Source organism: Scyliorhinus torazame, chromosome 8, assembly GCF_047496885.1.
Source record: "Scyliorhinus torazame isolate Kashiwa2021f chromosome 8, sScyTor2.1, whole genome shotgun sequence".
Classification (NCBI taxonomy): domain Eukaryota; kingdom Metazoa; phylum Chordata; class Chondrichthyes; order Carcharhiniformes; family Scyliorhinidae; genus Scyliorhinus; species Scyliorhinus torazame.
In genome coordinates, this window is record NC_092714.1 from 196,685,498 (window position 1) to 196,712,757 (window position 27,260).

Sequence of the window (27,260 nt, forward strand, 5' to 3'; positions counted from 1 at the left end):
CTTCCTTCTGCCATGTTTACTTGCACTTTCTTGCCATGGTGTCTCATCAACAGCACCAAACATTGTCAAGATTGGCATCACCCCCACTGCAACATGTTTCATGTACTGGTGGCGTGGTTGTTGACTTTCGGTATGCTTGGCCTATCTTATCTAATAGTCTTACTCTGGCAGTTAGTTCAAACTGGTTGATAAACACTATGTATAAGATAGGTGACAGAATGGATATGTCTTTTGTGAGTACAGAGTGTTCCCCCCTCTCCCGTGTGTCGAGCATATGAATGCTGATGTCGCTGTTACATCGTGGTCGACATCACTCATTACGATAACTATTCTATGAACCCATTACACTACATGTAAGCCTTTAACCTGTAAGGGTGTGTTAGCATGATAATCCATAGATTAAGAATTTGGGGAGAATGAGTGTAACTCTGCCAGCCCCCTGCCATGGCGGCTGAGGAATCAGTAATGGCGACTCTGAAGTTACCAGGTTGTTGTTAAATTTAATCTGTTCTCTGATAGCTTATTGTCCATCTGTAATTCCAGACTCACATCACTGTGGTTGATGAAGGTTAATCATATCGGCCTTAGGACTATATTTCAGGAACCCTTCAGGGCATTGTCCTAGGCCCAAGAATTTTCAGCTGCTTCATTAATGACCTTCCCTCTTAAGGTCAAAAATGGGAATTTGGGGCGAAATTCTCCGGAAACGGCGCGATGTCCGCCGACTGGCGCCGAAAACGGCGCCAATCAGACGGGCATCGCGCCGCTCCAAAGGTGCGGAATGCTCCGCATCTTTGAGGGCCGAGCCCCAACATTGAGGGGCTAGGCCGACGCCGGAGGAATTTCCGCCCCGGCAGCTGGCGCGGAAATGACATCTCCGGGCAGCGCATGCGCGGGAGCGTCAGCGGCCGCTGACAGTTTCCCACGCATGCGCAGTGGAGGGAGTCTCTTCCGCCTCCGCCATGGTGGAGACCGTGGCGGAGGCGGAAGGGAAAGGGTGCCCCCACGGCACAGGCTTGCCCGTGGATCGGTGGGCCCTGATCGCGGGCCAGGCCACCGTGGGGGCACCCCCCCGGGGTCAGATCACCCCGCGCCCCCCCCCAGGACCCCGGAGCCCGGCCGCGCCGCCTTGTCCCGCTGGTAAGGTAGGTGGTTCAATTTACGCGGGCAGGACAGGCAATTTATCGGCGGGACTTCGGCCCATCCGGGCCGGAGAATCGAGCGGGGGGGCCCGCCAACCGGCGCGGCGCGATTCCCGCCCCCGCCAAATCTCCGCTGCCAGAGACTTCGGCAACCGGCGGGGGCGGGATTCACGCCAGCCCCCGGCGATTCTCCGACCCGGCGGGGATAGGAGAATGTCGCCCTTGGTTTGTGACAACATTCGGTTCCATTTGCAGCTCTCCATGCCCACATGCCAACAATACCTGAATAACATTCAAGTTTGTGCTGTGAAGGAACAAGTGCTGTTTGTGCCACACAAGTGGCAGGCATGGACATCTTCAGCAAGCGAGAATCCAACCACTTCCCCATGACATTCAATGGCATTACTATCGGTGAATTCAAAATGCCAGGGGTTACTTGGCCACCATATAATTACGGTGGGAATACGAGAAGGTCAGAGGCTGGGAGTTCTGCATGGAGTGACTCACCTCTTGAAAGGAAATGAAAATCGCTTATTGTCACAAGTAGGCTTCAAATGAAGTTACTGTGAAAAGCCCCTAGTCGCCACATTCCGGCGCCTGTTCGGGGAGGCTGGTACGGGAATCGAACCGTGCTGCTGGCCTCTTGACTCTCCAAAACTTCCCCATCATATAGAAGGCCCAGATTAGCAGTGTAATGCAATACTGTCCACATGCCTGGATGAGTGGAGATCCAACAACACTCAAGACGCTTGACACCATCCAGGACAAAGAAATTGCTGCTTGATTAGCATCCCATCTTAAACATTCACTCCATCCACCATTGACACATAGTGCCAGCACTGTGTATCATCTACAAGATGCACTGCAGCAACTCACCAATATTTCTTCGACAGCACTGTTTAAGTCTCTATTGTTTGGACGAGGACAAAGGCGGCAGCAGGAGCAGGGAATTACCACCACCCGTAAACCGTGCCTTCGTTGTTGCAGTCCAGCCATTCCCTCCCTATCAGCATTATGGATATACCTACATCAGATGGACCACAGCAGGTCAAGAAGTTGGCTCACCACCATCTTTCTCAGGGACAATTAGGGATAGACATGTCATTGACACCAAATCCTATGAATTAATAAAAAAGCAGCAGGCAAACTAGCCATCAATGCTTCTGAATTATTTTCAAAGCCAGTTTCTTTCCTTATATTATTTTGGGAAGGCAAATGATTGCCTCCACCTGGTCTGGCCTACAATTGTTTCTGGTTGGATGCTAAATGGTTGAGTGAATCCCCTCTAAAGTGGCTTTGTAATCTACCCCACTGCAAACAATCACAACAAATTTCAGTGAGATAAAAGATATCAGGCAGATTTATCAACAACTTCCCAGGTACTGTTAGCACGATAAGCTCAGTTAACCATCCCAAATTATTTTATCTCTATTTAGGCCGTTTTACAAATTGGGAGATCTGCCTGCCAGATAATGTCCTGATGTTCTTCATCATAGTATCACATCTATCAGTCAACATTGCAGACTTGCAATCACCTTCCCGGAGCATGTTCATTGCCTTTGACAGAATAGAACCTGTCAGAGGTGGCGCAGTAACATACAGTCAGCAGCGATGGTCGCATGAGTCCTCAACATTGACTCTGGACCTCATGGCTTTTGATTAAACCAAGTGAAGGAAATCTACTGATCACCTCCTGCTTCCCCTGAGGAGACTAATCAGTGATCTTTCATTTGAAACATCATACAGATGGAACTCTGCAGGAAGGAAGGGCAAGAAATACTCTCTGGGTTGAGTCTTCAATGCCCCACCATTGGTTTTCTCCTGCAGGGCAGAAGAGTGTAACAGCCATTACTACAAATTTTGCAGTGTGGTTTTAGATTAAGGAGAGGTGAACTCAAGAGTGCAGAGAATACATGACTGTGATTGAGATGCATTATCCATTCTAAGCAAACCCGGATGAATAGACTATCATGGACATTGCATCTGTGGTGGTGGAAGTCCTCACTTCATTGAAACTTTAATGCTGCAGGACAAAACTGGCACCAAAGAGACCTGTCAGATATCCAGCTGGAATTAATGGCTGCAAAGTCCAGTGAGAAGAAGGAAACCAGACTGACTTATTAAAAACATCAACCCCTTTCCAATTCAGTGTTGAATTAATACTAGGTGGCTTGCCAGCTCCCCGATCATAGAAAATAATAATAACAATAATCTTTATTGTCAAAAGTAGGCTTGCATGAACACTGCAATGAAGTTATTGTGAAAAGCCCCTAGTTGCCACGTTGCGATACCTGTTCGGGTACACAGAGGGAGAATTCTGAATGTCCAAATTTCCTAACAGCCGCATCGTTTGGGACTTTTGGGAGGAATCCGGAGCACCCGGAGGAAACCCATGCAAACACAGGGAGAATGTGCAGACTCCACACAGACAGTGACCCAAGCCGGGAATCGAACCTGGGACCCTGTCGGGAATAGAAACAACTGAGACCCTGGTGCTGTAAAGCAAGAGTGCTAACCACTGTGGTACAAGACAGAGCAATTATATTTTTGTGTACCTCCCAAGCAATTAATATACACCAATCAAAATAATACATTTGTTTAAAAGTTATCTAAATCCATTTGCAACTAACAATTAGGATTACCTAACGTATTACATCTGAGTATAATTACCAATCATAATCAAGATACGTATGTATCATTATAATATTGGCAAGCACTTATTTGTCTCTAATAATCTGTTAACTGTCAGACATGAGTAAGACAAAGATATATCTGAGCTGTGGTACTCATACTCCCGTCCCACTGTCCAGTGTTTTGTAAGACACACAACTGCATAATGATCAATTGAATTTTTGTGTGCAAGCTGTGTGACTACATCCGTTAATTAATAGGTCAAGGGTCCTTGAATGCTTCTTTGTGGATGGTCTGTGCTCTAGCAACTGGTTTCTCATCACTAGTTTCTATCTTTACGAATTTACCAGCTAACAATCAGTAGCGCAAGTGAGCCTGTTAGGTTTTTAATTTAAACCTGTATAATTTTTTTTGAAGTATTTTTATTGGGTTTTTACATTTTGTATTTCACAACTCGTATGTTATATGTTATACTTTACATAACCGCACTGACCACAGAAAAAAACCATACAAAACAACATAACAAAAAATGAGCAAGAAATAAAAGGCGGTAAAATGCTGTATGATTTTTAACCCTTTCATTATGTGTAGAAATTCTCAAACTTGAGCAAATTCCCACTTACAGTTTACAGGGATGCAAATCCCATTAAGGGTCCGGGAAAGTGCAAGGAGCTTGGATGTCGCACCTTGAGGATTTAAACCAGATAGGACAAAGATGGGAATATGTTTTTGGAGTGAGTGGAGAAGCCTCGTCTAGCCCTATGTCCACTTGGAGAAGTTATGAGTCACTTTATGGATGGGCAGACTTTAAGTAGATGCAGGTTCAAAAGTATTAAATTGTACATTACCAACTTCAACACACAACTTGGCCAAAACATCCAAAGAGTGGCAATCACCAGAGCTCCACATTTTTGGCCTGGACATCCAGACCAGGCCTCTTCAGAAATGCAGAGCATCTCTAAAAGGCCTTCCTGACAGTGCAGGATTGTCGGGGGAAACCAAGCCATGCCCCCTGTTTATGGCACTAGCTGTGTATTTTGGTACAGTTAAATAGCTTTTCACTGTGTTAGTGAAGGAGTGTGAGCTAAATGATTTTGCTGCTATGGAGAATCTCAGGGCATGACTGGTAGTTGAAACAGAGGGATAGAATCAACTTCTGATGCTGAGGATCCCAAGAGTGGGACTGGAGGTACTTCCCCTTGGAGATGGCCATATATGCAGAGATGAGTGCCTCAGCCAATCATGTGGGGGAACGGGTAGGAAGTTGCCGGCTTCAACCTTACATCACAAGGTAGAGGTCTGGGCACCATATTTTAATGCCACCCAGCAGCCCCACCCCCCCACTCCGCGTGCTCCCCCTGTCCACTCCTTGTCATTCAGTAGCATTAGCTGTTTGTGAGCAGTTTATAACTCTTGAATCTGCTGGTACGTGCACACCAATATTTCATCAGGAGACCAAGAGACCTTACAGGAGCTGCATTCTTCTGAGAATCTGAATGCAATGAGAGAATCACGGATTAATCTGCCACTTTGCTACATCACCCTTGCCTAGCCTTCGTTGACCTTCAGCCCACCTCCCACCACCCACCCCATTACCCTTAACCAACCCAACTTAACCCAGAGCTTTCCCCTTCACCATTGGTCATCCACCCAGTATACTGGAACCGCCGCCTGTTACCGCTGACCTGCCATCCATCATTCTGTACCTTCCCTCTAAATTTCTTGACCTACCTGTTAATCTTGAATCTCGATATCTCGATAATTGACATTCCCTGTGTAAATCTTGACCTCACAATCATGCATCTGAAAACATTGACCTGAAGACATTGTTCAGCTTCCTCCCTCTGTCCTTCATGAAGATTTGTAGGGCTGCCTCCTCCCACCCCTTAATCAGCAACGCCCCTTCTTTTGCAGCCTCTAAATAGTCTCACTGCATCAATGCCTCCTCGCCCCTGGTTCAGCAAAGCTTCTCATACAAGAGTAGCAGCTCCTACTCCGTCCAAATGACAACCTTGTCTGCTGCACATTTCTCATTTGCTGCATGCTTAACTTTTCCAGATTAAATTTGGAATTATGTTTTAATGATCATGCTTATATATTAAGGAATGGTTACTGCCCTTTGCTGTTGGGAATCCACCGCCAACTTAATGACCGATTTTCGTCCAGGCATCGAGAATAACCTCCCTCTCAAAAATCTCTACTCCATCAGGACTTTGGTGGTCAGTGGGACAAGCAGTGTGTGATTTGCATTTAATAAATGATTTGAAAGGATTGAGAAAGAAACAAAGGAAACACTGAAACTAACGGTTTAATCTTAATTTAATCTTAAATCAGGTAAAGACAAAGAAAGGGAATTTTTTTTCCCAGGAATGGGGACTTGGGTTTGGCTGTGAGAAGGGAATTAAATCCATTAGAAGTGACATTGGTCAGGATTCTGAATCAACCTTCCCCGTTACAGGCCTCACTGGGCTGGGAATAAATCCGACTTTTACTCTATGAGAAAAGGATACTGATTGGTTGGCATGGTGACTCAGATTGATCAATGTGTAGCCATAAAGAATGCACCTGGGCATGGCAACACCTTGATCAATCAGAATCGACTTGACAAACAAACAGCACCCTTTTCTCAAAGGCCCTTACAAATGCCATGCAGTATAGAACATAGAACATAGAACAATACAGCGCAGTACAGGCCCTTCGGCCCACGATGTTGCACCGAAACAAAAGCCATCTAACCTACACAATGCCATTATCATCCATATGTTTATCCAATAAACTTTTAAATGCCCTCAATGTTGGCGAGTTCACTACTGTAGCAGGTAGGGCATTCCACGGCCTCACTACTCTTTGCGTAAAGAACCTACCTCTGACCTCTGTCCTATATCTATTACCCCTCAGTTTAAAGTTATGTCCCCTCGTGCCAGCCATATCCATCCGCGGGAGAAGGCTCTCACTGTCCACCCTATCCAACCCCCTGATCATTTTGTATGCCTCTATTAAGTCTCCTCTTAACCTTCTTCTCTCCAATGAAAACAACCTCAAGTCCATCAGCCTTTCCTCATAAGATTTTCCCTCCATACCAGGCAACATCCTGGTAAATCTCCTCTGCACCCGCTCCAAAGCCTCCATGTCCTTCCTATAATGCGGTGACCAGAACTGTACGCAATACTCCAAATGCGGCCGTACCAGAGTTCTGTACAGCTCCAACATGACCTCCCGACTCCGGAACTCAATCCCTCTACCAATAAAGGCCAACACTCCATAGGCCTTCTTCACAACCCTATCAACCTGGATGGCAACTTTCAGGGATCTATGTACATGGACACCTAGATCCCTCTGCTCATCCACACTTTCAAGAACTTTACCATTAGCCAAATATTCCGCATTCCTGTTATTCCTTCCAAAGTGAATCACCTCACACTTTTCTACATTAAACTCCATTTGCCACCTCTCAGCCCAGCTCTGCAGCTTATCTATATCCCTCTGTAACCTGCTACATCCTTCCACACTATCGACAACACCACCGACTTTAGTATCGTCTGCAAATTTACTCACCCACCCTTCTGCGCCTTCCTCTAGGTCATTGATAAAAATGACAAACAGCAACGGCCCCAGAACAGATCCTTGTGGTACTCCACTTGTGACTGTACTCCATTCTGAACATATCCCATCAACCACCACCCTCTGTCTTCTTTCAGCTAGCCAATTTCTGATCCACATCTCTAAATCACCCTCAATCCCCAGCCTCCGTATTTTTTGCAATAGCCTACCGTGGGGAACCTTATCAAACGCTTTGCTGAAATCCATATACACCACATCAACTGCTCTACCCTCGTCTACCTGTTCAGTCACCTTCTCAAAGAACTCAATAAGGTTTGTGAGGCATGACCTACCCTTCACAAAGCCATGCTGACTATCCCTGATCATATTATTCCTATCTAGATGATTATAAATCTTGTCTCTTATAATCCCCTCCAAGACTTTACCCACTACAGACGTGAGGCTCACCGGTCTATAGTTGCCGGGGTTGTCTCTGCTCCCCTTTTTGAACAAAGGGACCACATTTGCTGTCCTCCAGTCCTCTGGCATAAAAATCAAAGCCAAAGGTCCAGCAATCTCTTCCCTGGCCTCCCAGAGAATCCTAGGATAAATCCCATCAGGTCCCGGGGACTTATCTATTTTCAGCCTGTCCAGAATTGCCAACACCTCTTCCCTGCGTACCTCAATGCCATCTATTCTATTAGCCTGGGGCTCAGCATTCTCCTCCACAACATTATCTTTTTCCTGAGTGAATACTGACGAAAAATATTCATTTATTATCTCGCCTATCTCTTCAGACTCCACACACAATTTCCCATCCCTGTCCTTGACTGGTCCTACTCTTTCCCTAGTCATTTGCTTATTCCTGACATACCTATAGAAATTTTGGGTTTTCCTTGATCCTTCCTGCCAAATACTTCTCATGTCCCCTCCTTGCTCGTCTTAGCTCTCTCTTTAGATCCTTCCTCGCTACCTTGTAACTATCCATCGCCCCAACCGAAACTTCACACTTCATCTTCACATAGGCCTCCTTCTTCCTCTTAACAAGAGATTCCACTTCCTTGGTAAACCACGGTTCCCTCGCTCGACGCCTTCCTCCCTGTCTGACCGGTACATACTTATCAAGAACATGCAGTAGCTGATCCTTGAACAAGCCCCACTTATCCAGTGTGCCCAACACTTGCAGCCTACTTCTCCACCTTATCCCCCCCAAGTCACGTCTAATGGCATCATAATTGCCCTTCCCCCAGCTATAACTCTTGCCCTGCAGTGTATACTTATCCCTTTCCATCATTAACGTAAACGTCACCGAATTGTGGTCACTGTCCCCAAAGTGCTCTCCTACCTCCAAATCCAACACCTGGCCTGGTTCATTACCCAAAACCAAATCCAACGTGGCCTTGCCTCTAGTTGGCCTGTCAACATATTGTTTCAGGAAACCCTCCTGCACACACTGTACAAAAAACGACCCATCTATTGTACTCAAACTATATCTTTTCCAGTCAATATTTGGAAAGTTAAAGTCTCCCATAATAACTACCCTGTTACTTTCACTCATATCCAGAATCATCTTCGCCATCCTTTCCTCTACATCCCTAGAACTATTAGGAGGCCTATAAAAAACTCCCAACAGGGTGACCTCTCCTTTCCTGTTTCTAACTTCAGCCCATACTACCTCGGAAGAAGAGTCCCCATCTAGCATCCTCTCCGCCACCGTAATACTGCTCTTGACTAGCAGCGCCACACCTCCCCCTCTTTTGCCTCCTTCTCTGAGCTTACTAAAACACCTAAACCCCGGAACATGCAACATCCATTCCTGTCCCTGCTCTATCCATGTCTCCGAAATGGCCACAACATCGAAGTCCCAGGTACCAACCCATGCTGCCAGTTCCCCTACCTTGTTTCGTATACTCCTGGCATTGAAGTAGACACACTTCAAACCACCTACCTGAACACTGGCCCCCTCCTGCGACGTCAAATCTGTGCTCCTGACCTCTATACTCTCATTCTCCCTTACTCTAAAACTACAATCCAGGTTCCCATGCCCCTGCTGCATTAGTTTAAACCCCCCCAAAGAGCACTAACAAATCTCCCCCCCAGGATATTTGTGCCCCTCAGGTTCAGATGTAGACCATCCTGTCTGTGTAGAGGTCCCACCTTCCCCAGAAAGAGCCCCAGTTATCCAAAAATCTGAATCCCTCCCGCCTGCACCATCCCTGTAGCCACGTGTTTAATTGCTCTCTCTCCCTATTCCTCATCTCACTATCACGTGGCACGGGCAACAACCCAGAGATAACAACTCTGTTTGTTCTAGTTCTGAGCTTCCATCCTAGCTCCCTGAAAGCCTGCCTGACATCCTTGTCCCCTTTCCTACCTATGTCGTTAGTGCCAATGTGGACCACGACTTGGGGCTGCTCCCCCTCTCCCCTAAGGACCCGGAAAACACGATCCGAGACATCACGTACCCTTGCACCTGGGAGGCAACATACCAAACGCGAGTCTCTCACGCTCCCACAAAATCTCCTATCTGTGCCCCTGACTATAGTGTCCCCAATTACTAATGCTCTGCTCCTCTCCCCCCTTCCCTTCTGAGCAACAGGGACAGACTCCGTGCCAGAGGCCCGTACCCCATGGCTTACCCCTGGTAAGTCGTCCCCCCCACAAGTATCCAAAGCGGTATACTTGTTTCTCAGGTGAACGACCGCAGGGGATCCCTGCACTGACTGCTTTTTCCCAGTCCCTCTTACAGTTACCCACCGATCTCCAATCTTTGGTGTAACTAATTCCCTGAAGCTGCTATCTATAACCCCTTCTGCCTCCCGAATGATCCGAAGTTCTTCCAACTCCAGCTCCAGTTCCCTAACTCGGTCTTGGAGGAGCTGGAGATGGCAGCACTTCCTGCAGGTAAAATCAGCAGGGACACTAACTGCATCCCTCACCTCAAACATCCTGCAGGAGGAACATTGCACTCCCTTCCCTGCCATTCCTCTAACTTTCTACCAAGATCTGGCTAACAACTAAATTAAATTTTTATAAAAAATAATAATAATATAATAAAATATGGTACTTACCTCAGACCAATGGGTTTTATTATTAGGTTAGAGGAGGAGGGCGGGTGGGAAACACTACAAGTGTAGTGTCTCGGGTTTCCTATCCACCAGAATTTATTGGCGAGGGTCTTCCCAGACGTCCGCGGGTCGACTTCCTGTTCCCGCCTAAAAAACTAATTTAAAAAAAAAAGAAGAAAAATTCTCAGCTCCTGCTGAAATTGACTAACCAGCCAGCTCCACTCCCGCCGAAATCGACTGGCCTGCCCCTGCAAAGACAGGTGCTTTTAAAGGTTGACTTACCTCCCAGCAACCTCCTTCTGCAATGCTCCCGCTGAAACTGACTCACCAGCTGTTCTCACGCCGAAATCGACTGGCCTGCCCCTGCAAAGACAAGTGCTTTTAAAGGTTGACTTACCTCCCAGCAACCTCCTTCCGCAATGCTCCCGCTGAAACTGACTCACCAGCTGTTCTCACGCCGAAATCGACTGGCCTGCCCCTGCAAAGACAAGTGCTTTTAAAGGTTGACTTACCTCCCAGCAACCTCCTTCCGCAATGCTCCCGCTGAAACTGACTCACCAGCTGTTCTCACGCCGAAATCGACTAGAGTATAAATTGTTGCTCGCTTTAAATTTGGTTTTCTTGCGTCTGTCCTGATCAGATGAGTGCATGATGAAAAGCTTCAACAACATGCTTCTTCTTTTCAGCAGTACTCAAGTTCTGTACGAAAAAGTTATAAAAAATTGAAGTTTTTTGTTTAAAAGTGAAATGGCCCCATTTATGTCAGGTAAAATTAACAAGTTAGACATACAGGGTCAGTCATTGAGTGACATCAGCGTCTCCCTGGAATGTTCACTAAATAAAACTGTATTTATCTGGGGTAGTGACGGAAATTGTTTACCTGTTCCAATCTGTAAAGTTAACTTAGGGTGTGCCAGTGTGCAAGGCTGGCAGTGCCAGAGTGCTCAGGTGGCACCAGCAGTGCCAGAATACCACCCTTGCCAGACGGTATGCACCTGGAGGACTCCAATCCCTGGGACCCTTACAAATACCATTTGTCTGGTCCTCATTTGCAGAGACCAGTACTGAACGGTGTTCGCCCAAGGTCTTAAAGGTGAGAAGTTAGATCCCTCGCGCTAGTTAGATCTCAGGAGCGCATATTAGAGTGAGACTAGCTGTCTCACTCTAATATGCAGATTTGCCAGCAAGTGATCCCGCCCACAAAGTGCAGTATTCACATTGTGACGTTTTGTGAGATCGCATTAGATCTGGTGATCCTGTGAGAATCCAGAAATGAGATCTCACAGCATCTACCAATCACGTTGCCCCTCACCGCACTGCTTTTCGGGCTCAATGCAACCACTAGACCCTGCCCTTAGAGTGTGATTTGGCCACTAGTCCTGTTGCTTTCGGCATTGTTTCAAAATGACCTGTTATCAGGGTTGATTTCCTATTAGAAAATAACCTAGCTGGAGATAAGGTACGTGAATTTCCGTCCTGCCAACTTCATTTACTGGCGCAGCGTCCCCTGCTGGCAGCAGGATTCTCCATCTCCGCAGCCGGCCAATGGGGCTTCCCATTGTTGCCACCCCAAGCCATAGAGAAACCCGCGGGCGTGGGTGTGCTGTTGGTGAAGCGGAGGATCCCGCCAACGGAGAATCCCGCAGAAGGTATTTCTATCTTCAGTGGTTTGAGCAAAGCCTGGTGAAGCTGTTAAAGCTGAAAATGTACAAGGTAAATCTAGTTGAATACAAAAATCCTTGACTTCCTGTAACTTTTTTTGTGAAAATGAATGTTTCAATTAAAGATGTGTCCAAAGATTCAGAAGCTCAAACTTTTGTTGATTAATGCTACATTGGAGCATCAGACTGACAACTCAAATCAAACCCTTTTGAAATTAACATATCAGTTTCATCACTTTGACACTTTGGAGCAGGTCGCTGCCCTTGCTGCGTACTGACTCACAGGGCGGAACTTTTGGTGAGAAAATTCCCGTCAGACCCAATTTTCAGGCACTTGGAAAAATGTATTTCTTCCTGTGTGAAATGTGCTGCGCTTGAGGTGCAATGCATCTGATTCGCCCACCCTGGGGGTCTTCTGAGTACTTCAATGTAGGAGTAGCTGCATTTAAATGGCTCCACAGTACTTGCTCTCATTCAAGCCAGGAGGATGACAGTGAGGACACCAGCTCCCAGATTTACGGAGGGTACCCAAAGTCGTTTGCTGGATGCTGTGGGGCGAAGGCAGACAACAATATGCTCTTAGGCTGGCAGGAGGTCCACTAGCAAAGTGACAAATCCCGCCTGGGAAATGATGGCAGCACTAGTCTTTGTCAGAAGCCTGACCAAAAGCACAGGTGTGCAAGAAACAAACAAGATGAATGAGCTACTCTGATCAGCCAGCATAGGTTTCCCTGTCTTCGCTCTGCACTCCACTCTTCCCAGAATGTTACCTTGATCCCACATGCCGCCACTTCGCAGGGCTCCAACACACAACCTCCCACCAGCACCCTCAATGCCCTCTGAGGAGATCTCTGTGGAGGACATGAATGAATTGTCACAGCTATCACCCCCAGCAGCCATCGCAGAGGCACGCACCTTGGTGGGCAAACTGAGCAGGCAGGCATCTCGGTCACTATCTGGTGAGCACCACACAGCTTCTGATGCACACCAGGAGGAGGCAGGAACGTTTCGGGGTCAGACAATTGGAGGTCTGCCAGGACTCTGCTGTGCCCCAGCCAGGTGGCGTGCCTCTGGACACGTTCGCCCCTCAGCTGCTGGAGATGTAAAGGCAGAGCCAGGAATACCAGGACGGTTTGTCAGCGATACATCTGCGACTACAAAGCCGAATGGAGGATTCCCAAAGCCATCTGTTGCAGGAGATGGTGTCAGCAATGCTTGGCACCCAGGCCAACACTGCGAGGGTGGTGTTCACAATTGAAAGTGGGGTAAGAGGTTAGGTCCATGACGTGAAGACTCCGAAGCACGGCTCAGTCCCAGAGGACCATGGCTGAAGGGTTTAACTATATGGTACAGACCAATGGTAGGCCTTCAGGACTGGCAGCACCAGATGTTGAAGTTTTAGGGTTCACTCCATCTGCCCCTCCATCCCATGGAGTGACCCAAGGGCCCATGAGTACCTGGAGGGAGAAGGATCCGCCTACGCATATCCCATTGCTTTCCATCCAAGAGAACCTGGGAGTAACCAGCCAATCTAAATCCCCCCCTCCTGAGAGTGGCACAATTCAGGTGCAGCAGGCAGAACAGGCTGGCATGGCAACCAGTGCCACCCAAAAGTTGGCAATGGACCTCCAGGTCCCGGCTCTCCAGAGGACACACACCAAGGACACCTCAGGCAACATGGCATGTTATGGCTTCGATATGTATCCTAAGAACACACTCTGATGTGGTGGGATGGTTTGCAAGTGTAAGGAATTGTAGGCGCACAGTGTGGGCACGGGTGAAGTTAAGCAGTTAGTTGGGGATCATTATCTGCACATGTGACCTGAATTAAACAGTATTGTTGTTCACCACCTTAATGCCTCAGAATCTTTTACCCTCCTCCCAGTGGCATAGCAATTCTCCCCATAAGGACATACCTGAACTCATTGGCCCTCCATGCCCGTCGGATTTTAGGCCCTCTCAGTGCAAATGTTTCATTTGCAGTGATAGGACTCAAACGTAATTCAGTCAACCCTAGACCCTCATCCCTAATTCCCTAGAGCAAAGGGACAAAAGAATGTAGGGCTGAACCTTATTCAGACATGAGACGGGGAGTCAGCGTGCCGGCAGCGGACAGACAGGAGTCAGACATAAACAGCCACTGAGGAGCATCACAGATCATTCCTCCTTGTGAGTCGTCATCACCCTTTCGCATTGACCGGGCAAAAGGCACTCAAAGACTCCCCAACCCCGGACCCTGATGATTAAGATCTCTGCAACCTTCAGCCCCTGGGTAGGAAGGATAGCACTGTCAGACAACATACTGACCCTACTCCTTAAAGCGGGAGGCAATGTGGGCGTCCCCAGCTCTCCTGCCCATCCCATCCTCATCCCCACCTGGCTTCCATCCTTCAGTTCCTCAGTGGCCTTGTCCTCAACTCCCTCCTGAACATCCTCCTTACCCGAGGATAGATGCAGCTCCTCAAGGTCTTCCTCATGAAGGTTGTCTTCCCACTGCAGAGCCAAGTTTATGTAGGGCACAGCAGACCACCATGATGTGGGAGACCCTCTTAAGGGCTGTACTGGAGAGCCCTACCGGACCTGTCGAGGCAGTGGAAGCACATCATGACGAGGCCAATACACCACTCTATCACATATAGGGAGGCACTGTGAGCTTCATTGTACTAAGTCTCTGCTGTGGTCCCCATCCTTCACAGTGGTTTAATCAGTTAAGGCCTCAGGGGATAACACTTGTCCCCAATATGCCACCCCTGCAGCCTGAGGTGACCTCTAAAATGCCAGGGATCTGCTATTAGCTGAGGATGTAACTATCATACATGCTTCTTGGAAATCATGCACACATGTGTATGAATCACACCTGGTGGTTACACACCCGCTGTACATTCAGGGAGTGGAACTCCTTCCTGTTTATGTAGGGATCTCCCTGATGTCATGGTGCTCGAAAAGCCACATGGGTGCAGTCGATTACCCACTGCACCTGTGGCAGACCAACTAGCGTGCAAAAGTCTGTAGCCCTTTAGTCTTGCTGTGCTTGGTCCACGTTTGAAATGACTCAAGTCCAAAGCGCTTGATAGGGTGAGGTCACGGATGCACTTATGGACAGATGCCTGCAAAATTCCTTACAGGTTACCCGTAGAGCCTGGAATTACCCCGTAATGTAACAATTGATGGCTGGGGTGACCTTTACGGCCATAAGGAAAGGGTATCCTCCACCGCCACGTGGCGCTAGATTGGCAAGAATGGCACAGGGGCGGCACGGTGGCACAGTGGTTAACACTGCTACCTTACAGCTCCAGGGACCCGGGTTCAATTCCAGCTTCGGGTGACTGGCTGTGTGGAGATTGCACTTTCTCGCCGTGTATATGTGGGTTTCCTCCCACAGTCCAAAGATGTGCAGGTTAGGTGGATTGGCCATGCTAAATTGGCCCTATGTGTCCAAAAGGTTAGGTGGGGTTGCTGGGTTACGGGTTGGAGTGGAGGTGTGGCTTATGTGGGGTGCTCTTTCCAGGGGTTGGTGCAGACTCAATGGGCTGAATGGTTTCCTTCTGCACTGTAGATTTTATACTGCATATGTACCCGCACAGTCTACCAGCTAAAGCGGAGTCTTCCACGCCACATGTTTTCCAACAGCTCCATGAAGGGTCCTGTACATCCTCCGTCATCTTCTATGCCTTCGTGCTCCCTGCACGGGTAGTGCGGCCTCCATCCTCTGGTCTCCTGCTGCTGGGTCTTCCCTGGATGCCGCTGCGTGTTGCTGCTGGAGTCTGTGCTCCTCCAGTACAGTATTAAGAAGTCAGCTCCACTGGCTCTATACTGATATCGCTCGGTTAGCTGCGAGGGATGAGAGAGAGACAGAAAGAGTCGGGTTGGTGTCACAGCCGGGTAGCATCATTACCACCCCTGACCCATTGGTCTCCCAGACCTGGAAGCAGCCAGTCCCGGACCTGAAAGCAGCCAGTCCCAGACCACGTTCTGGGGTTAACCACCAAGCAGAACACTGCTGAGTACAGATTCACATTTTGAAGAAACAAAGCTTGTAGGGAGTGAAAGATCTAGAAGACGTTAGAGGGTGCCTTGCAACAGGGAGTCAATTTGATTGTGCTTTGAAGATTGAGTTGAAAGGAATTGTTGAAAAGGACACTGGGACATTCACCCTGCTAAAGCAGGGAGAAGAGATCCTGTCATAACTGGAAGGAACTTGGGACTGTAAACACAGGACTCCATTTCTGTTAGTGTGGTGTGGTGTTTTTGATTGTGTTAAGAAGTAAATGGGGAATACCTTTTCTGTAGATTACCATATTAATTAGCCAATAAGTAATGTTTATTTGATGTCAATGTTAGCTTGCTACATTGAAAGTCTTAAAGCAAGGAATCTTACTGTGTGATTCCTTTGTTGTATCTGTCATCGGGAAATTCCTATCTCTTTCTAAAAGTTATCAGTCTCTATGTAGATCGTAACAGTTGGGAGCAATGTTGTACTGAAATTGTGATCATTTAACTCTCTTTCACCTTTTATCCTCAGTCACTCGGCTAACATTTTCAATGTTCATCTTATTTCACCATAGCTCAGCAATGATGAACAGATCAGGTTACTCACTGCAGTGAAGAACCGACAGCTCACCATCGATGAGGCTTGGAAAGCTGCACAATGTGGCCAGGCAATACTCCAGGAGCCAAGCAAAGCCGAGACAGTAGGATAATGGCAATTCTTCTTTATTAGTCACAAAAAGATATTAGGATTTGAAGCTGACTGACTAATCTTTGTTTACTTAAAGCATGGTTATCCATTTAGTCAGCAGATTGCTTTGCAGTAAATAAATGTGCTTAAGTTTTATAATGGGTTCATCAAAATGACATAAGAGTAGAATACAGCATCATATGTGTGCCAATTAACTATTGCTAACAAAGAATTTGTAATAGGTGTACCAAGAAAAATATCCTATCATGACAGGAGCAAGCTCTTTGGGACTTACAATTATAGCTATTGTATATTTCCAATGTTTGTTTTTGGCAGACCCATCTTTTAGTCTACTAAATACCATTAGTAGGGATGTTTTGGGAAAGATGAACTATTTCTGGTGCTGTACTGTAATGTTTATTTTTAATGGCATTTAATTTAAACTTCAGTTGGGCAGCAAATGAACGATTCAATATTGGTTTGCGCTAGATTCAATAAGTCTGTTGGCTGTTTCTCCAGATGCTGTTTCGGTTTCATATTTGGATACTTGGGGGTGGAAATGGGGTAAACAGTGAAGATTTCGAACACAGCATGGAGGATAATTATCTCAAGGCTATTTATGAAAAAACAGTATTTCATAGAATTTACAGTGCAGAAGGAGGCCATTCGGCCCATCAAGTCTGCACCGGCTCTTGGAAAGAGCACCCTACCCAAGGTCAACACCTCCACCCTATCCCCATAACCCAGTAACCCCACCCAATACTAAGGGCAATTTTGGACACGAAGGGCAATTTATCACGGCCAATCCACCTAACCTGCACATCTTTGGACTGTGGGAGGAAACCGGAGCACCCGGAGGAAACCCACGCACACACAGGGAGGATGTGCAGACTTCGCACAGACAGTGACCCAAGCTGGAATCGAACCTGGGACCCTGGAGCTGTGAAGCAATTGTGCTATCCACAATGCTACCATGCTGCCTTATTGCAGCAGTATTGTTTAATGTTTTACTGAAACACGAGACATACGTCAAAATTTTTCATCTTGCACTCATCAGAACAGATACGCAAGGCCCAGCTCTCACAAAGTCGCTTTTTCAATTTCCACGAGAAACATGTTTTTGATGGAATGGCACTCAACCTCATACCCCTTGCATATTTCTGATATGTAGATGATACATTTGCTGTACTTGAATCTGTAGGTGCACGTGAAAATCTCTTTACACAGTTTAATGTGCATCATCCTCTGCTCAATTCACCTCTGAAATAGAGCAGTCAAATAAGCTCCCTTTCCTCAATGTGATAGTTAAGAAATGAGTTCTTGATGACTGTCTATTGCAAGCCTACCTTCACTGGTCAGTATGTGTACTGGGATTCCCCCAGATCCCTCTGCTACAAGATTGGCCTCATCAGCAACATTGCCTGAAGGGCGCGAGTCATCTGCTTACTGTACAAGTTTGATACTGAAATAGGGTGCATCAAAGCCATCTTGATCATATCATTGATCACAAAATCTCATGAATGGGCCTACAGACACCAATTTCCTGAAAAATGCCCAGTCTACCTCAGATTACCCTGAATGAATAAAGGGCCGCATTCTCCCGCAATCGGCGGGGTGGGCCGTACCGGCGCCAAAGAGTGGCATGAACCACTCCGGAGTCAGGCCGCCCGGAAGGTGCGGAATCCTCTGCACCTCCGGGGGCTAGGCCGGTGCTGGAGTGGTTGGCGCTGCGCCAACTGGCGCCGAAGGGCCTCTGACGGTCGGCCTGAGTTGGCGCATGCGCAGGAGCGGCAGCGTGTTCTGGCGCATGTGCAGTAACGCTGCTGTGCTTCCTGCGCATGTGCAGGGGGGTTCTTCTCTGCGCCGGCCATCGCGGAGCTTTACAGAGGCCGTGTAGGAGGTGAAGAGTGCCCCCACGGCACAGGCCCGTCCACAGATCGGTGGGCTCTGATCGCGAGCCAGGACACCGTGGGTTCCACCCCCGGGGCTGGATCCCCCCCCCCCGAGGACTCTGCGGGCCGACCTCAAAGCCAGGTCCTGCCGGTATGGACCTGGTCTAATCCACGCCGGTGGGACTGCCCGAAAACGGGCGGCCGCATGGCCCATCGGGGCCTGGAGGATCGCCGGGGGGGGGGGGCCACTGCCAACGGCCTCCGACCAGCGTGGCACGATCCCTTCCCCCGCCCAAAAAACGCCGCCAGAGAATTCGGCAGCCGGCGTCGGAGCGGAATTCATGCCGCGCCCCGGCGATTCTACGACCCGGCGGAAGGGTGGGGAATCCCGCCCATTGTGTCTGGAAACTTTGAGTGTGTGTCTGGAAACTTTGAGTGAAGGTGAAGCTAGCCATTTCATGCTGCAACTAGCCATAGCAACACGCATGATACTCTCCATGAACAAGATGCTGCCATCAAGTAAAAAAGACATTCTGCCAATCATACAAATGACTAAGGTGATGGCTGAAATTCATTGCCTGTCTGATGCCAGTTACGTAGGCCATACATCCAAATGACTGGTGGATCATATCAAACTGCACATCCTTTCAGCTGTTCACAACAGGCAAAGTGCTGATCGTATACAACCAGCCCCTGCATGCAAAGCTCAAAACATAGAGTGTGATTTTGCATCCGCATCCGCCATCAGCAAGGACAGTGATGTAGGCACAAAACCTCACGAGAATTGGGAAACGAGATTCTCACTGGTGAGATCTTGTTTCCAGATTTTCCACGGCCCTTTCCGATGATGTAACGAGGTTCATGACCACAAAGGGCAAGAATCTCATTTTAATGGATTTACATTTTAATTTAATTATGCAGACCCCCTGCCAGATGATTTCCCCCCTCACTGAATATTCAAGCCTCGCCGACCTGACGTCACATCAGTGAGGTTTAGAGCAGGTTTGGAGAAATGGGAATCGGTCAATAATAATAATTGGATAATAATCTTTATTAGTGTCACAAGTAGGCTTACATTAACACTGCAATGAAGTTACTGTGAAAAGCCCTTAGATGCTCACTCCAGCGCCTGTTCGGGTTAACAGAGGGAGAATTCAGAATGTCCAATTCAGCAAACAAGCATGTATTTTGGGACTTGTGGAAGGAAACCGGAGCACCCGGAGGAAACTCACGCAGACGCAGGCAGAACATGCAGACTCCACTCAGATTATCATCCAAGCCGGGAATCGAACCCGGGTCCGTAGCGCTGTGAAGCAACAGTGCTAACTATTATGCTACCGTGCTGTCCAAATAGGGGAGCCCCTTTGGGCACTAAGGGAATGATGGCACCCGGAGGGAGAGAGACGTGTCAGGGCACAGGCCTTCTAGGGAGCCCCATTGGGGGCAGGGCGGGTCTCCCGTGAGCATGGTGGAGGGCTGGAGGGTTTATTTTCTGTGCTGATTGGGGAGCCGGCCTCACCAGCTCTCTGAGGCCCCACCCTGCCACAGTGATGTAGACCACGCCCCTGAATTTATTTTTCAGAGTGGCTCAAAATCTGGACTAAAAGTTGACTGTGCAGCTGGAGAGCTACACTCAGGGCTTCAATCCTAACCTAACACTCTGGAAAAAAGATATGGGAAAATTCTGACCACATTGTCCTTCATTAAGTGTAATTCTGCAATTGGACAGCACTTGGCAAACAATCCCGGTTGTTCAAAGAATTACACTGGCAATCAATTTAAGATTATCGGTTTGGGTCGCAGTATCTATATTCACCAACAGGGCACCATCTTTGCTACACAGAAGGAGCAACTCAACACATTGCTCCCTTTACAACTAAACAGAAACTTGGGGGACTTGCAGTCCATGGTTCATTCCCAAAGGTAATTCAGGTGATTCATGAAGGCCTGCCTCCTCAAACTTGCCCTTCTCCTGAGGTGTGGTGATCCTCAGGTTAAATCATCACCAGACAGCTCTCCCCCTCAAAGGGGAAAGCAGTCTATGATCATCTGAGACTATGGAAATTTTAACTTCCCATGGGAATGCCTTGAACAATCAAAGTTGACCTGCCTGGTTTGAATTTAAATAAAAGCTTGGCAGGTAACTGTTCCCTGTTTCCCTCTCCATGGCAATGTCTCTACCAGTCAGAGTCCACTTGCCAATGAATCAGTCATCTCTTCTCATGTAGTACAAATTGTTGTTCCCTTTACAATCGGTATTTTTGTGTATCTGGCCTGATGAGTGCAAGACAAAAAGCTTCAATAGAATGTCTCTTTTGTCAGCAATACTGAAGTTCGGCACTGCCAAATGATTATTGTACAATGTCTTCACTCTGACTACAGTAACAGATCTCTATATTAATCATCTGTACTGTCAATCCGAGACTTAGCAGGAAATCATTGCCCCCCCCATCCCCCCCAGCCTCGCTTGAACGCATTTTCTTTTAACCAGTCTTTCTTGCTAGTGACAATTTTGAAGTTCAAAAAGAGTTGATATGATGTTACGATCCCAAACAAATCAATGAACCCTCTGAATCTTTTTTCCATTTTTGATTTTATGTCAAAGTTTAAAATCAAAAGTTGGTCTGTAACCACTGCCTATTGTAATTAGTGGGAATCTCAAATGTTGGATTGGTACGCTGATGTGTCAAGGTAAATGCAAAGCAAAAAATACTTTGCAGTGGATCAAGATATGACATAAAATTGCACCATGCTCGACTCTGAAAGTACGCCACTTAACAGAGTTTTGCTTTATCTTTTAAACGTGAAGTGACATGAGCTTTTATTTTGCAGTGGGACTGCATTTCTTGCTATTATGCTTTATCCAACAATGCTCTGCAGTTACTCCTAACCTTGGAGAATCCAAGACTCTTATACTACATCAAGCCTCATTATATAACTGATGCTCTGTGCTTTATTCCTTGGTGGCACATATAAAGGAGAGTAGTGTTATAAAACAGATGAAAATGTGATGGGAAAGAACTATGCTCTATAAACTATGGAGTCATTTCAACTGGTGAACAACACAACCATAGGTCTTTGTATGTTGAATCTTATTCTCACAAGGTTGATTTTTATCATCTTTATGAGAGGAAAAGCCCAGTGGCAAAGCATGTTTAAAAAATGTACAAACGTAATGAGACCCAGCACAGGGATTTTTTAGGAATGCCTGATGGGGTTGGGGAACAGTTTCATACCAAGGTGGCACAGCAACAATAGTGAGGCAGTCAAGTATCACTGTGCGCACATTGGTTACTGCTGGATTAAGTGACATGCTGCCAAAGCTTTTCATCTTGCACACATCAGGACAGATGCAAGAATGGCAAATTTCAAAGGGAACAACAATTTCAACTGCATGAAAAAAAGTCAACTCTGGTCAAGGCATTGCCATGGAGAATGCAGCAGGGAACTATTGTCCCCCACATTTCTGTTTATTTAGAAAAAGTGACAATGCCCAAAATGTTCAATTTTCCTGTAGAGAACAAGTCCCTACATAAGAAATATGTTATTTCTAGCGAGCCTAAGTGAGCTACACTGCAAGCCCAACTGATAACCTTAAATTGATTGTTAGTGTAATTCTGAGCACACTCTGGATTGTTCAGCAAGTGATGCCCAATGCACAATCACATTCAGCATTATGTTCTAGTTTTGCACACCCAGGCTCATTAAGTACAGTTAGTGCGCTGCCCATTGCGAATAGCTGAAGGGATGTGCTGTTTGATATGATCCATCAGACGTATGCCTATGTGCCAGGCATCACATCAGCACTGAAATTCTTATACCACATTACTTATTTTGTGGTAGGCAGCATGTCTTTTTGGTTTGATGGCAGCATCCTGGTTCTCAAACATTCTTTAGGGAGGGAAATCTGCCACCCTTACCTGGCCTGACCTACATGTGACTCCAGACCCACAGCAATGTGGTTGACCCTAAACTGTGCCCTCAAGGGCAATTAGGGATGGGCAATAAATGCTGGCACAGCCTGCGATGCCCACGCCCCCTAAACAAATTTTAAAAATCCTGATAATGGAAAATGCCACACGTATTGCCACTGCATAATAGCAGTGTGAAATTGTTTTGAGCATCTCCCTTTGGCTTTTCACAATAGGCAGAGTACTGACTGTACTCAACCGACAAGTGCGCGCAATACTTAAAACAGAACAGGATGTATTCTCTGCCGCTCTCCGCCTGTATTGGGGTTCCTGATCCTGCAGAAAATTAAACGTCAGGCAAAAAACAGGATAGGCTCCATCCTGTTTCGATACTCCAGTCCCCCACCAGCGACAATAGCAAGCTACATGCACATTGGCACCGGGCGGATACAAATAGGTCATCTAAATAAAGCATCTAAGGCTCCTTAGATCCATTCCAAATCCATGACTACTGCTATCCAGAGCAAGGGCAGCAAATACATTGGAACATCACCAGTTGGAAATTTCTCTCCAAGCCACTCACCATCCTGACTTTGAAATATATTATCGTAGTTTCACTGTCGCTGGGTCAAAATCCTAGAACTCTCTACCTAACAGCACTGTTGGTGTAACTACACAACATGGGACTGTAGCAGTTCAAGGAAGTGGCTGAGCACCATCTGATCAAGGGCAATTAAGGATGGGAATTAGATGCTGGCCTAGCCATCAAAGCTCACATCCCGTGAATGAATTAAAAATTCAAGGAAGTGGGCAGACAGAGAGCAAGGAACTATAAGTCAGTTAGTTTAACATCTGTAATTGGGAAAATGCTACACTCCATTATTAAAGAGGTAGTAGCAGGATATTTCAAAAATGTTAATGCAATCAGACAGGTGAAAAATAAATCCTGTTTGACTAATTTGTTAGAGCTCTTTGAGGATGTAACAAGCAACATGGATAAAGGGAAACCAGTGGATGGAGTGTATTTAGATTTCCAAAAGGCATTCAATGAGGGCACATGAAAGGTTATCACACAAGTTCATGGTGTTGGGGTAATGTATTGGCATGGATAGAGGATTGGCTAACAAACAAAAAACAGAGTCAGGATAAATGGGTCATATTCAGGTTGGCAAACAGTAACTAGTGGAATGCCACAGGGAACAGTGCTGGGCCTCAAATATTTATGATCGCTATTAATGGCTTGGGATGAAGGACCAGACTGCTTTGCAGGCATATTTTTTGATGATACAAAGAAAGATTGAAAAGTGTATTGTGTGGAGGATACAAAGAGTCGTGAAAGGGATATAGTAAGCAGATAGAAATTGGCAGATAGAATATAATGTGGGAAAATATGAAATTGCCCACTTTGACAAGAAGAATAAAACAACAGAATATTATTTGGAGAGAGACTGCAGAATTCTGCTGGGCAGGGAGATGTGCATTTCCTTGTACACGAATCACAAAATATTGATATTCAATGCAAGTATTTAGGAAGACAAATGGGGCGGGATTGTCCTGCCGCATCTGATTTCTGGTGCGGCGCACTCCCGCTGACAGCGGGACCCTCCGACCTGGCAGCTGGCCAATGGGGTTTCCCATTGTGGGCACCCCCACGTTGTCGGGAGGTCCACGGGCGTGAGTGCACTTCCGACGAAGCAGAGGATCCCTTCACCAGAGAATCCAGCCCCTAGAATTTATTGCAAGGAGGGTTGAATATGAAAGTGGAGAAGTCATGCTACACCTGTTGGCGCACTGTTGAGATCATATCTGGAGTACTGTGGACAGTTTAGGTCTCCTTACTTAAGGAACGATATACTTGCATTGAAAGCAGTTTAGAAAAGGTTCGCTCAACTGAATCCTGAGATGAAGAAGTGGTCTGATGGGGAAAAGTTGAGCAAGTTGGGCTTATGCCGATTAGAGTTCAGAAGAATGGAAGGTGATCTTATTGGAACAAAAAAGATTCTGAGAGGCTTGACAGGATACATCCTTCGAGGATGTTTCCTCCCGTGGGGGGAATCTAGAACTAGGGGCCACAGTTTAAAAATAAGGGGTGACCAATTTAAGATGAAGGTGCAGAGGAATTTCTTTGATCAGAGGGTTGTGAGTCTTGGGCATCCACTTCTAAATGGCGCATTGAATGCTGGGACCTTGGTTTTATTAGATAGATTTTTGATAAGAGCTAAAGGGGGTTCAGGCAGGAAACTGAGTTAAGTTTATAATGAAATGAGCCCCAACCTTATAACAGGCTCAATGAGCCGAATAGCCTACTTCTGCTCCGATTTCTTATGATCTTATAAACAGCATGTCTCTTTTCTTTCGCAATACTTAGGTTCTGTGAAAAGCAACTATTTGTAGGCATCTGTCTCTTTTCACTCTGTTGACACCATTGGCGGTCTGGAAACTTACACCTTGGCCGCATGAATGAATGAAAGACATGAAAATGATTGTAACTTGTGCATCAGAGTAATCTTTGTAACATCCCGAACTATGTTTATTTGTGATTTGCATTTTCTTGTGTTTTAGATGCCTGAAAATATACAAATCAACTTTTCCGTCTATAAACTTAATCGATATAGAAGGCAGAAGAGAGTACTGATGGTAAGCTGAATAACGTTCTCCGTAATTAAATATCTTGCAGTTTAATATCCTTTGCTGAAGGGGGTATGCTGTTCAACAAAGCAATTTAAAATCCTTTTTATTGCATTGGTCAACACTAAGACGATGATGTAAATTACATTAACTGCATTATTGGATCACTTTCTCATGGGAATCATTGGTGATGATCATACTCTGTTCATCTGTCCTGGATAAGAAAAATCTTCTCAGATAGCAAGACAGTCCATGCCCACATGCAGCAAGCTCTACATATGTCAAACAGATTCACTACATCTTCAAGAACTGTGTATTTATCTTCAAGGTTGGAAGGGCAAGGAGAAACTTAGCAACAGTTGTAAATAGTTCATCCTGGCAGTTAGTCTAACTCAAAATAATTAGCCCAGGCAGACTGCTTGGCATGTTTCACCTTGGGGTCCCAACTGGACAAGCTTTAAATCCCACTTTTCGTATGATTTGTATATGTTCAGAAGCAAAACATGTGACACAATTGAGCTACCGGTACTCATTAACTTATGAGATGAGAAACCTTGCAACTGAACCAATTGCAACTGTTTAATGTTGAGATAAGCAAGCTCTCTTTTCTCAAATACATTTTCATTAAGTAATTCAGCTTTCAGAAAAAAGCAAACAAATATTGGAATAGTTTTTATACGATCAATGCTCAAAATGTAAAAGTGATGTCCCAAGCACATTACAACCAGTCAAGTATTTTCAAAGTGTAGTCTCTGTTGTAAGGTAGAAAACATGGGCCTGGGTTTTCTGCACCTCATGCAACAGGTTTTCATGCAGCAGACTGCCCAAGGGATCTTCCGATCTCACCGGAGTCGATGAGCTTTTGCATGCCCCCCCCCCCCCCCCCCCCCCACCGGTGGCTGGGGAACCGACTGTGAAGATTTGACTTTGGCGAGGCCAAAAGACTCCACCGGTGGGGGGAGGGGGGGGGGGGCAGAAATATCCGCCCCTGGTATCCAGTTCACACTCAGCAAGGTTCAACAAACATCAGAAATCAGAATATCTTTTGACTAGTTAAAAAGGAAAATGTTGAAAATATTCAGCAGTTCAGGCAGTATTTGCGGAGAGAGAAACCGAGTTAATGACCAAATCTTTCCATAATTTGCCAGTGTCAGTCTCTGACTGAAAGCTGGCGCATATATCTCCAGATACTCTGCTGGGTTTTCAGACCAGATTTTCAGCCACTCTGAGCAAATATATCTGGGCTTCGCAGGCATCCACCCACCCCCTCCCCCACCACACCTCAGGGGACCCTGCCCCCCAATGGGGCTCTCCAGAAGGCCTGCCCTTGACACTGCCCGCTCGCACAGTTTAGCACTGCCAGATTGGCAGTGCTGACCAGTGCCAGGGGGCAGTGCTAATCAGTGCCAGGGGGAAGTGCCTTGAGCATGTCCCTCTCTCCCTGGGAGTTATGCTTACCCTGGCACCCCTGGTGGGATCCTATCCACTGAATCTGTGTTATATCGTCTGTGGGGCTTGAATATTCACTGAGGGGGCATCATGTAGCGGGGTGACCGTTAATAATATTAAAAGGTATTCAATTGTATTTAAATGATGTTCCCACCCACACTCGTTACGTCACCGACGAGGGCAGGACAAATTTGGAAATGAGATCTCGCAGGCGAGAATCTTGTTTCCCGACTCCCGCGTGGGACTTTGCGTCCGCATTGCTGTATATACTCGCGACTGATGCCGGCACAAAATTGCCCCCAATGTTTCAGATTGATGAATTTTTATTGAGATATATAGATGCTTTTGCACCCTGCAATATAAACTATTTCAAAGCTTCTACAGTATAAATAACATTGTGCTCTTATAGTGCTTTCCATGACCTTGTCCCAAGGCACTTCAGAGTCAATGAAGTATACGTGAAATGTATTCATCAATGTAGGATGTGCCAATTTGGGTACAGCAAGGTCTCAGAAGCACACGGCAATATGTGTCCATATAAAATGGTTTTGGTGGTATTTGTTTCAGGATGATGTTGGTTTGGACACTGGAAGAACTTTGCTTCACTCATAATCAACCCCATCCTAAAGCATTCAGAATTCAACACTGACAAATCTTTCA

General features: G+C 46.5%; 1 protein-coding gene across 2 annotated transcripts in view; it reads left to right on the forward strand.

The window, feature by feature from the left end:
* Positions 1–27,260, forward strand: part of LOC140428329 (uncharacterized) — a 199,923-nt gene that overhangs the window by 14,039 nt on the left and 158,624 nt on the right. For both annotated transcript variants that reach the window (XM_072514684.1, XM_072514683.1), the window contains exons 2-3: positions 16,608–16,733; positions 25,086–25,160. In XM_072514684.1, coding sequence (XP_072370785.1) covers positions 16,608–16,733; positions 25,086–25,160 — 201 coding nt within the window. The remainder of the gene's footprint in view (positions 1–16,607; positions 16,734–25,085; positions 25,161–27,260) is intronic.